Source organism: Myotis brandtii, unplaced genomic scaffold (assembly GCF_000412655.1).
Source record: "Myotis brandtii unplaced genomic scaffold, ASM41265v1 scaffold555, whole genome shotgun sequence".
NCBI lineage: Eukaryota > Metazoa > Chordata > Mammalia > Chiroptera > Vespertilionidae > Myotis > Myotis brandtii.
In genome coordinates this window covers 612,252-624,662 of record NW_005370065.1, presented here as the reverse complement: position 1 = coordinate 624,662, position 12,411 = coordinate 612,252, and the positions used below count along the sequence as shown (strand labels likewise).

At 46.9% G+C, this 12,411-nt stretch overlaps 2 protein-coding genes across 2 annotated transcripts in view; both read right to left on the bottom strand.

The window, feature by feature from the left end:
- Positions 1-10,636, bottom strand: part of LCK (LCK proto-oncogene, Src family tyrosine kinase) — a 21,874-nt gene extending 11,238 nt beyond the window's left edge. Inside the window, exon 1 of the mRNA XM_005878350.2 lies at positions 10,510-10,636. The gene's annotated coding sequence lies outside the window, so the exon portion shown is untranslated. The remainder of the gene's footprint in view (positions 1-10,509) is intronic.
- Positions 10,637-11,682: 1,046 nt separating this feature from the next.
- Positions 11,683-12,411, bottom strand: part of FAM167B (family with sequence similarity 167, member B) — a 3,022-nt gene continuing 2,293 nt past the window's right edge. The window contains exon 3 of the mRNA XM_014549488.1: positions 11,683-11,686. Within this exon, the coding sequence (XP_014404974.1) occupies positions 11,683-11,686 (4 nt within the window). The remainder of the gene's footprint in view (positions 11,687-12,411) is intronic.

Below are 12,411 nucleotides of genomic sequence, written 5' to 3'. Positions count from 1 at the left end.
TTTTTTAAAATATATTTTTATTGATTTCAGAGAGGAAGGGAGAGGGAGAGAAAGATAGAAACATCAATGATGAGAGAGAATGATTGATCAGCTGCCTCCTGCATGCTCCACAGTGGGAACGGAGCCTGCAACCCGGTCATATGCCCTGACTGGGAATCGAAGCATGACCTCCTGGTTCATAGATCGATGCTCAACCACCCAACAACACCAGCCAGGCAGACAAAATAGAGTTTAAAACAAAAGCTATAACAAAAGACAAAGAAGGACATTTCATATACAATAGCTACAATTTGGAAGCAACCAAAGTTTACATCAATAGACAATCAGATGAAAAAGATGTGGTACATATGAATATACAACAGACTATTACTCTGCCGTAAAAAATAATAAGCTCTTACCATTTGTAACAACATGGATGGACCTGGAGGATATTATGATAAGTGAAATAAGTCAGCTAGAGAGAGACAAATAACAAATGATTTCATTTACATGTGGACTCTAAGGAACAGAATAAATAAAATAGAAACAAACTCGTAAATGCAGAACTGGTAGTCTCCAGATGTGAGGAGGGTGGAGGGGCAGGGTGAAAAAGGTGAAGGAATTAAGAAGTTCAGCCTGGCTGGTGTGGTTCAGTGTTGAGTGTCGACCTATGAACCAGTTACTGGGTTGTAAAGTACAGCATAGGGAATGTAGTCAATAATATTGTAGCAACTATGTATGGTGCCAGGTGGGTACTAGACTTATTAGGGGGCTCACTTTGTAAGTTATATAAATGTCTAACCACTATGTTGTACACCTAAAACTAATGTAATATTGAATGTCAACTGTGATTGAACAATTTAAAAAATTGTTTTAATGCGCAGATTCTCCCATCTGTAAAGGACTTAGCAGCCACCAAATCTAATCTCTGATTTTAGGTGAACAAACCAAAGCCCAGAGAGGCCTGCTTAAATTCACACAACTTATCTAGCAGAACAAAGCTAGAGTTGCTAAGCCATGCTGGGCCCAAGTGGAAGGAGGGTTGAGTTAGTAAGAATTAAGGACATATGTCAATTATACCTCAATTTTTGAAAAATTGATTTTAGAGGGAGGAAGAGAGAGAAAGGGGGGGAGAGAGAGAGAGAGAGAGAGAGAGAAACATTCATGTAAGAGAGAAACATCAATTGGCTGCCTCCTGCACACCCCCTACTGGGGATTGAGCCTGTAACCTGGACATGTGACCTGACTGGGAATGGAATCATGACCTCCTGGTTCATTGGTCGATGCTCAAACACTGAGCCACCCGGCTGGGCAAGCTTCTTTCTTTTCTTTTTTAATAATTCTTTATTGTTGAAAGTATTACATATGTCCCAAGCTCCTGTTTTTTAAACTGAGATACTCATAAGCTCTCATGGGTACCAGAGTCACTGGTGTGCATCTTCCCAGAGCATCTTCCTTGTCCTTCTTCATATAGTTAAACAAGCCCAGATCTATTATAGAGGAAGATGTAACATATACATGGAATTTTAAGCCAAATCAAGGAAAGGGGGACACATTAATTCTTCCCCCTACTGTTAGGAGTCTTGGAGGAGGGTAGGGGGTAGATATTTGAGAAATCGCTCAGCCACAGTTCACTGATCTGTGGCTGCAAATGCCTTTGTTGTAAAATTAAAATTTATTGGGGTGGTCAACATGAACATATAGGTTTCAGGCGTAGGTTTCTATGTTACATGATCTGTGTATTGCACTGTGTGCCCACCACCCAAAGTCAAATCTTCTCCTGTCATCATGCAAATGGCTTTTTGACTGCTATTTTTATTCTGACCAGGAACTGGTTAGTAGCAAAAGCCTTCAGGAAAGGGCTGGTGACAACCTGGAGCCAGCCTAAAATAAGTTGAGCTAGCTAGTAAGGTCGTGAGCATCCTGTTGTTTGTGCTACTCAAACAGGCCGTAGAAAACCACAGGTTGGTTATAATGTAGTGGAGAACACCAACATCAGATGGCTTGTGGACTGACATCAGTAAGGTCCCTCCCAGGCCTGACATTCTTGAAGGCCTTGGCAAAGGGTAAGAGAAAGATGAGAAACGTTTGGGGTTATGAAAAGAGGGGATGAACTGGGATGCAGCAGTGAGGAGAAGTCAGAAGGGCAGAAAGAATCATAGGCCTGGAAGCTGGTACCTAGTCCAGGCTGGGGTCACCTAGGGAGGGAAAAGGAGTCTCCAGGCTTTGGGCAAGAGTCCAGATCACGCAGGACCTGATCCTGGACTGAATCTGGGCCTATCAGAGAGGACCTGACATCCCTAAAGGCTGGGGCCATGAGTGGAAAACGTCAAGTTGTGTCAAATTAAGCGGAAAGGAACTCTGTAACTCTGCCAGTACCTGACCCCTCAGTGTTTCCTCTCTGGCTTGTTTGTGCTCCTGAAGCACTCCGGCTGCAGGTAGCAGATCCTGCTCTCTCTAAAAGGTGGGCTTCAGAATGCAGGGCCTGGCAGCAATCAGAAAACCCTGGGACCTGTCAATGTCAGTGGCTCCCAGTCTAGAGCCACTGGGAGTGACGCGCTCCTAGGAGGCCCCAGGATAATGTGAAGGCTTGCAGGTTATTTCAATAGTTAAAAAGTCTAAAGGGAAATTGTATTATTATTTGTTTCTTAATTTGACAAAATGTTTTATTGTTTCTTTAGTGCAGACTTAGTTAAGTCTCTGATTAAAATTTGAACTAGAAAACAAGAAAATTAGTACCTAAATGAGATAGTTTAATGGCAAAAACTTCAAGTCATAGGATCCACAGGGTGTGTTTGTGGGGGGAGGGAGGGGGAGGTAAAACAGGGGCAAAGGAGTCCTTGGGAGAGAAGAGTTTAGAAGCCCTAATGTAATTCACCAGCCTCGTTTTGAAGATGAAGAAGCCAGGGGATCAGAGAAGTTAAGTAATTTTCCCAATAGTACACGACTCTTGGCAGACGTGAAACTCAAATCAGGCCCCTACCTCCTTTATCAAGGTACTCTACCCTTACTCCCTGAGAAGTCTAAAGAGGTGGGAGGATCCTGAGAGGTCACGGAAAAAAAATGGGCAGGGAGGCAGGGGTGACAGAATTGGATCCACTCTCCATAAAAAAATATAATCTTTGTAGCTCACGGTGTGGCTCAGTGCAGGAGGCCGCCAATCGATATTTCTATCTCCCTCTCCCTTCTTGTCTCTCTAAAATCAATAAGGACATATTTTTAAAAATGTAATCATTGTTCTGTTAACAAAGTCTTTTCTCTCCAAGACAATTCTCCCTCTACCTAGAATGCATGTTTCTGAGTGTACATTTACCTGATTGGTGAGTGCAAGTGCATACATATGGAGGCATATGATTCAGTGAGCATTCCTGCTAATGTACACATAGTCATGGGTGTGTATGAGTCAGTGCATACAGATGGATGTATACAAAAATAGGGGTATGTATACTTTGTGCCTGTCCCTGTTGTAGTTGTGAGATCTTATATAGATACATCTATTTATATAAAATGTGGGTTCCCTTCTTCTGGTCTTTGCTTGACAGAGATTGCTGAGTAGCCAAAATTATATGAACAGGTTAATAGATGAAGTCAGAAAAAAGAAAATAAAAATTAAAACTTAATAGAAATTTCTCATTGTCTGAAAGAAAAAGGAGAAAAAAAATCCAAGGGATCCCAAGGGCTTTCAGAACCAGCAATGAGGGCAGATTCTGGGGTAAATGAAACAGGACATTCTCTTCTCACAACTCAGAAATTCAAGGTCAATAGCAGGAATTTTGTAGATTCTAAACCTCCTCTGACTAGGGTCTGGAATGTTCTCCCTCAAACTCAAGGCTGTCCATGGTCCTCAGAGCACTTGGTGCCATTTCGAAGGGCCACCCGTCCCTGGGGTTAAAAAATTTGAAGAGCGAACCCTGTTTGATGTGGTTCTGTAGGTTGGTGTGTCATCCTGTACACCAGAAGGTGGTGAGTTCGATTCCTGGTCAAGGCACATACAAGAGGCAACTGATCTCTCTCTCTCTCTCTCTCTCTCTCTCTCTCTCTCTCTCCAATAAAACAAACAAACAAAAAATTTGGAGAGTGGAGTGAGAGCTAGATTTCAGTCCCCAGCCCTTCTTGCCTCTCAGTGAAGTACCCAAAGCACACACATAGTGGCCCTGCTCTCATTGTGTAGAACTGATCAAAAACCTCAGGCTGTCCTGGACTAGATTTTCGGACTCCAGGCTTGTTTAGGAATCATATCACGATGAGTTCTGATTCTTGCTAACTTGATTACTTTTATCAACTCCATAGACATGATCATAGACATTACCTGGCCTGGCTGGCCATAGAATGTGTTCTACCCTTTTTTTAAAAAAAATATATTTTTATTGATTTCGGAGAGGAAGGGAGAGAGAGAGAGAGAGAGATAGAAACATCAAGATGAGAGAGAACCATTGATCGGCTGCCTCCTGCACGCCCCCAACTGGGGATCGAGCCCGAAACCCGGGCATCTGCCCTTGACTGGAATCGAACCTGGGACTCTTCAGTCCGAAGTTCAACGCTCTATCCACTGAGCCAAACCAGCTAGGGCTACCCTCTTTTTTTTTTTTTTTTTTTAAAAGGTTTTTGGTTTTTTTTTTGGTTGGTTTCAGAGAGAGCAAGGAAGAGGGACAGAGAGAGAGAGAAACATCAATGATGAGAGAGTCATTGATCCGCTGCCTCATACATACTCCCTAATGGGGACCAAGCCCACAACCCAGGCATATGCTGTGACCTGGAATCGAATAGTGACCGCCCAGATTCATGGGTCGACAATCAACCACTGAGCCAGAAGGGCCGGGCTGTTTTGTCCTCTTTAAATTAAGAAAAAAAAGGGGGGGGGAACACTTTTCCTTCCATGAAGTATAAACTTATTCATTTACTGAACGTTCTGTCCAAAATGTGTGCCAGCTTCTTGCCTGGGTTTCTCAGGCTAATCCTTTACAAAGAGCAGGCAGGCTAGTCCACTGCAGACCACTGTTGTACTCTGGGCAACCTCATGGCAAAATTTGTCAGGAATAATTTCAAACCATTTTTGGGCCTATTTTTTTGGCCAAGATTTGGTTATTGGCAAAGTTGCAAATGTTCAATGAAGAGCCTTCACTATGGGCTGCCCACACAGAACCCTCATCACAGTACCCAAGAATCAGGGTTGGCAGACAGGGTAAATAAATTCTACTGGGTGAAACAGGGATGTGTCTTGAGTTGCCTCCTTTTTCATGTGTTCCTTTTAAAAAATATATATATTTTATTGATTTTTACAGAGAGAAAGGGAGAGGGATAGAGAAACATTGATTAGCTGCCTCCTGCACGCCCCCTACTGGAGATTGAGCCCACAGCCAAGGTACATGCCCTTGACCGGAATCGAACCCAGGACCCTTCAGTCCGTGGGCCGATGCTCTGTCCACTGAGCTAAACAGGTTAGGGACACGTGTTCCTTTTTTATATAATACCACTTTCGAATGAACGCTGTGAGTTCAGAGTTTCCAAAAAATAGGGAACAAGAAGATAAGTCTCTTACATGCAAACAAGTTGAATTTATTCTCACAAACTGGGAGTGTGCTGAACATAGCACTGATTCTGCTAGTTAACTGTTGCCATAAACAAGGGCTACAGAGCAATGACGCTAAAGCTGGTATTTTGGGTAGAGGCCCTTCTACTAGTAACTTTTATGGACCTAGTAATCCCTTGTAGTGAGTGCCCTCCCTCATACTTCTGTGTGCATTTCACGCCATGGGGTTTTATCAGGACAGAGCCTTACTTACAGCTTGACAATCCGTGCTGCTTTATTAAACTTTCTTGGAATCTGCAGGTCACGGAGGCTCAGCTCACCATGTCCATGTCACAGTGACCCAAGTTCAACCCCAAGGCCTCCCAGTCACTCACTGGCAGATGGTCTTTGGGCAGGTTACTAAATCGTTCCCAGCTTCCCCCAGTGACTTCATCTACAAAATGAGAATAAAAATAGACCTGCTTCTAGGGCTACTGTGAGCATTACCTATGATATATAGATGATCCCATATAAGAAAGTGCCTAATGTGGTGCTTGGCACATAATAAGGACTCACTAAATAAATGAGAATTATAGTTATTGGAGGCTAGCATGAACATTTCATTACACCAGCGTTAAGCATTTTCCAGACTAAAATTATGAATCATTTTCATTTTTCTTTGACATTTTTGGTACTTTCACGAACCACCTTTTCTCCTTTAATATATTTACCTAAAATGAAACTTCACTAACATAAATGGAAAACCAGTATCGTCAGCCATAAATAGAAGTCAGTACATATGAAAATAAACACATAATTTAATGCATAAATTCTCATTTGTAAACGTCTATTCATCACCCCCTGAAATCACTCACCCACATCAATGGTGCACAGGCCATATTTTTGGAAATGCCGCACTGTGAGACAATTTTGAGCTTAGGCCTGTCAGTGAGTTAGAGGAGGCACAATTTTCCTTTTCTTTTTCTTTTTAATATGCTTTTATTGACTTGAGAAAGAGAGGAAGGGGCAGAGAGAGAGAGAGAGAGAGAGAGAGATAAGTTGCCTCCCATACACACCCCGACCTGGGCCTGGGCCCCGACCAGGAATCGAATCTGAAACCTTTACTAGTAGGTGCACAGAATGATGCAAAACCAAATGAGCCACACTGGCCAGGACAGACACTTTTCTTTTCTTTTTTAAGTATATTTTTTATTGATTTCAAAGAGGAAGGGAGAGGGAGAGAGAGAGATAGAAACATCAATGATGAGAGAGAATCATTGACCAGCTGCCTCCTGCAGGCCCCCTACCAGGGACCAAGCCCACAAGCAGGGCATATGCCTTTGACCAGAATCGAACCTGGGACTCTTAAGTCTGCAGGCTGACTCTCTATCCACTGAGCCAAACCAACTAGGGTGGCACAATTTTCTTAATGGGCCAGCCTATTGACAAAAATTTAGTGGGCAATTTTTATGTGCCAAGTTCTGGTCTAGTGCTGGGGATACAGAGGTGCACAAACAGAGAGGTTCCCAGACACCTGGCCCTGCCCTCTGACTCAGCCGGGTGCCCCTCTGGCAGGCTACTCCATTTTCACAGGAAGCCAAAATGCCTGTCTTCACCTCACCGATGGGTAATGTCTGTGACTCACAACAACATTGACAACACAGAACACCGATACTTGCCAGGAAATAGCATCTCAAAATCACCACCATTATCCACTTACCAAGTTAGTGACGGTTAGCTAAAACTTGAAAAGGTGGGGTAGATCGCCACGTATTGACATGGAAAGACATCCCAGATATAGCATGGTCAGAAGTTACAGAATAGAATGTAGAGTATAAGCGTATTTGCATTTAAATATGTGTATATATATATAGGGGGTTCTTTTGAGCAGGGCTCTTTGCTAAGCCTTTATTTGCATGATTTCATGTAATTCTCATAATAATCCTATGAAGTAAGTGCTATTATTATCCCCATTTTACAGATGCAAAAACTGAGGCCCAAACAGGGTAAAGCAATTTGTCTGAGGTCTCATAACAAACAAATTACTGGTGGAGTGACGATTTGAGCCTGGGTTTACTTGCCTCCAGAGACTAGGCTCTTAACCACCAGGCTTTTTAGTAGCCATACATAGGAAATTCTGGAAGAATGCACACCAAATTGTCCACAGTGAGCATGCCCCAGGAGTGAGATTGGAGGGAGCTGCATTTCTTGCATTTCTTTACATGCCTCTATACTGTTTGAATTTTTAAAATTCAAATCCTGTGCTACTTTTGTACTTGAAAAAAAACACACAAACAATAAAACCACCATCAATGCAAACACTCTGCTAAGAAACACGATCATTTGAGGAAGATCAGTTCTACAGTCCGTCCTTCCATTCCTCTCCTTGTCTTAAACGGGGTAGACATGGAGGAGGTGATGCTGGGGGCAAAAAAGGTTCTGACGTTTGGAAAACACTGGGTTAGACAAAATCAACCCAGCTCCTTCTCTGGAGGGACTTCCAGAGCTTTAACAAGCTCACGTCCACCGCGAAGCTAATCAGGACAGTTTGTAGCTGAGACCATGTTGATTTGGTTCCAAAACCCTTTTCTTTCCAGGCGCCTCAGGGAACTAGTGTTCTTTAGAACAAGCATTGGAAATGCATCTGCAGATACTTTTAAACCAACACTAACGTTGGTTTTAGAGGAGGCCACATCCCTGGATAGTATCGTGGTCTCGCCTGTCCCCATGCCACCCACACACCAGCTCCTCTCAGCATTGCTTTCACTGAATTAAGCTTGGCCTTAAAGCCATCAGCTTGTGGGTGTGTATATGGATTTGTAGGGTCCAGTGTGTGTTGTATGTGTAGTCCCTGCCTCTGCCTCTGAACATACGTGAATATATACATTTTCCAATGATGATATGTAGGGTGTTTGTGTAGCTGTATGGGGGATTCTCTTCTAAGGTAGACCTGTAGTTTAGTCTATAATTCTCACACCCACTATACACAGGAAACAAGCTCATTTGCAAAGCCACACCACAAGTGTGAGAGAATGGGTGGTTCACTGGTTTGCCAAGGCGCTGAGTAGAAGTAATTCTGGGTGTGGGCATCCCTCCCTTTGGTGCACACTTGCAGGAAGATGGAGTGCCAACCTCTGTTAAGCACCTACTATGTGTCGGGTAGTACCCTGGCACATCACAGTCATTATTTTCTCTTTGAGTACCCACAAGCACGCTGTAAGGGAGAGACTCATTATTGCCTCTTTAGAGATAAGTAAACTGGAGTCCGGAGAGGTGAAGCCACTTGTTCAAGAAAATGGCAGAACCGGAATTGTGCCTGGGTCTGCCTGCCTCTGAAATGCGTGCTTTTTACATCCGTTGTCTCGCATTTGGTTTTGCTCTGAGATCTCTGCCATCATGGTATACAAGGAACAGAACCCAGGGACAGAGACCATGGCTTCATGTTTTAGGTACTCTCCGAAGTGGGCCATTATCCTTCTCAGAACTGCCTTGACTCTTCCAGGAAGCCTCCCAGATCACCAAGGGATGTCTTCTCCCACCCTCTGAATCCTTCGCCTGTCCTTGGCCCCATCACTTGGCACTTTTTCCCTTTGAGAAGAACCTCTGCCTCGAGCGCTGGGTCATCAGTCACTACAGGCTGGGTTGGTGGGAAGGGGGACTGTTTATGCCTGTCCAGGGTGTGGGTGAGCCCCCTGGATTCAGAGAGAGTCCGCGTGCTCCCCAGCCCCCACCAAAGTCTGCAGGCCTTGGAGCTAGGGACAGGAGAAAGGTCGGGACATGCTGATTAGATGGAAATTGTGTGTCAAGAAAAACTCCAATGCCGAAACCGGTTTGGCTCAGTGGATAGAGCGTCGGCCTGCGGACTGAAGGATTAGATGGAAATTGTGTGTCAAGAAAAACTCCAATGGCAGAGGAAACCTGGACGGCCTGGTGCAGGTGGGGACTCCCCCCACAGACTGTAGGCTGAGAGTGAGGAGGTGGGTGAGGGGGTGGGCAGTTAGCTGACTATGCTTTCCTGGGCCTCCACCTTGCTGGGGTTTGAAGCAGGAACCCACAGGACCAATTGGCCCTACACCTGCAGTCACTGGGTGGCGGGGGGACGGGGGGCAGTGGGAACTAGCAGGCCAGGGGGGAGGGGAGGACATCCTGTGACACTTGGCAGGGGCAGGAATGGCAACTTTCCAGATGGAAGTTCAGATGTTCCTCTCTCAGGGCCAACTGCACCCCTGTCCGGGATTAAAATAGCCCTTCCTCTCCCCTTCTCCCCCTATACTCTCCGCTCCAACTTCCCAGCGTCCAGTCAGAGGAAGGCGCCATCCTAGATGATAAATATGCCCTCACATATCCATCCACTCCCAACCGGAGACTCCTCCCTCTCTCAAGCAATGCTGGTCACTGCGCCTAAGACTCTTCACTCACGCCCATTCGGATGCTCTGGGTGACTCCGGTCTCTCCCAGGAGATTCTTGTCGCTGGGTTCTGCGCCAGCAACCAGAAGGATTCTGGGTCCCTTGACTCAAGCCTGTCCGCTACCCTGCCTCATGGGAGGTCACAGCCTGCCCTAGACTGTCACTCTGTCCCAAGACCTGGCTCTGCCACCGCCTTGCTGAGGGCCTGCCGGGAGGGAGCGCTGGGCCCTCTCTGGGTGTAGGAGGCTCATCCATCGTGGGATGAGCGACTGGACTTGGGGATTCTCTCTCCCTCTCTCCTCTCTCTCTCTTTTTTTGTATATGCGCTGCCAAAGCGAGCTCTTTTTAATACCTGATAGTCCATGTGCCAGATCTCCAAGTGAGGTGGAGGCCACGGCGGGCAGTGCGGCAGAACCAAGAGCCAACATCTACACAGGAAAGCGGTGATCTGGCTGCACTGCATGCCTCCTGCCTGACCTTCAGCAAGTTTCTTCTGTTCCCCGAGCCTGCAGGGCTGCTGCATACCCAGGCAGCCTGGCCCCATGTCTAGTTTCACCCCCTGATATCAGGTTCCCAACCACAGCCCCTTGACCCCTGTTCCCAGTCTCCTTACCTGCCCAGCCCAGGAGCCCTCCGGCCCCATTCACATGGTCCTCCTGGCCTAGCCTGGCTGCCCAGACAGTTTCAGCTCTCCTCGCCGTGGTAGCCACCACCTGACTCCTCGCGCCCACGTCCCACCCTGACTTCCTGCCTCCTCCTGAGGGCTCCGCAGCCAACAGGGCCCCAGTAGCCCAACCACAAGCCTCCAGCACCCCAAGCTTCCTGCCACCAGAGTCCCTCGTGCCTCAGTCCCTGAGGGTCCTGTACATCTCCAGGCCTAGCTCTCCTCACCTTGAGGGTGACACTTGGGGGAGAAGGGAGGATATTTGATGTTATCTCCCTCCTGACCTCCAGGGTGCACCCGGACAAGAGGTTCAAGGGCAGCCTTTAAACCCCAAAGAGCAGGGGCAGACAGCCGCACACACACTCAGCTGTCAGTGAAAGGCAAGAAGCACTGCTCTCACACAGTTTTTCGTTACATTCTGAGGCAAAGGCAACATCACTTCCGAGTCAGAGGAGAGTCCAGTACCCCGTTCAGCAGGCGGAGAGCAGAACCCCATGCTATAGGCAGGTGTCAGGCTAACGTGGCTACTGCAGTCAGGAAAATAGCCGTATCATCTCTGGGCACAGGACCATCGCTTATTATAGTCAGAGGGTAGGCTAACGAACACTCCTCTTCCAGGCAGATGCTGGACAGCCAGCTGCTTAAGGAAGCAGGCAGGACAACACTATGGTTGGAGAGTAGTGGACCACTTCTAATTCAGGTAGAGGCAAGGCCAGAGACCCTGTTAAAGGTGTGGGGCTGGGCACCATCTCCTGCAACCAGTGGAAGACAGAACAAACACCCCTTCCCCGGGCACCCAGCTGCAGGCAGCAGACTGGCACACTTTCTGTTATAGGCAGGAGGCAGGAACCCTGTCTCAAGCACAAACAGGCCAAGAATCCCCTGTTAACCTGGGGCCACACTGAGGGTGGCACCATCATAGGCAGAGGGCCAGGGCACCAGTGTTAGGAGAAACGCTAGGTGGCCTTTATGAGGCCCAAGATCCTTGACCCCCTCCCAGAGGAAACTATAAATGCGTCACTACCGCCACTGCCTGAGCTACACTAAGTGAGCCGGTTGGGGGAGGGGAGCCCGCAGAGCATTGTTGGGGTTTGTGAGGTGGAAGCTGATTGTGTGTGCACCTCAGCTGCCGAGGGAAGGGGAGACAGGAAATGGGTGGGGGAAGAGGAAGCCTGCGTTGGAAAGTCAGACAAAGAGGGTAACAGAAACAAAGGCTGAGAGAGAGACAAAGTTAACAGAAAACACACAGCAGACTACAGTGACACAGAGCCCAGAGCCAGGGCTGCAGCCGAAGCTCCCTTCACAGGCCATCTCTGGGCCTCAGCGCGGTAGGAATGGCGCTGGCGACAACAATGATAAGCCATTGAAATGTGAGTTTATTGAGTGCTTGCTGTGCACTGTCGCACTGAAGACAGGTCCAACTACTTGTGGAGTGAGAACTAGCACTTGCATTTCAGAGGTCAAGAAACAGAGTCCAAAGTTAAGGGACCCCCTCAAGGTCTGATGGAAATAGATGGTGGGGCTGGCTTTGAATCCAGGTCTGGCAGGTCCTGCATTCTTCAGCTGCTCATTTACCCAAGTCGCTTCCATGGGGGTCATTTAGGATTTTAAGTTCTTTCCCAGGTCTGATCTTGGTAAGATAGATAGAACTAGGGCTGTGGGGGAGATCAGGATCCATTAGTCCGTGTCCACCCCCAACCCAGGCCTTCTCTCCTGTAATGAATCCCTGGTCCCAGCAACAGCAGACACTCAGCGACCTTGGCCTGAATAAATGACTGCAGAGACCTTGATGGGAAGCAGAGAAGGTATTTATTATGTGAGCTCCTACCGCCCCTCCCCCACTCCCTCTCC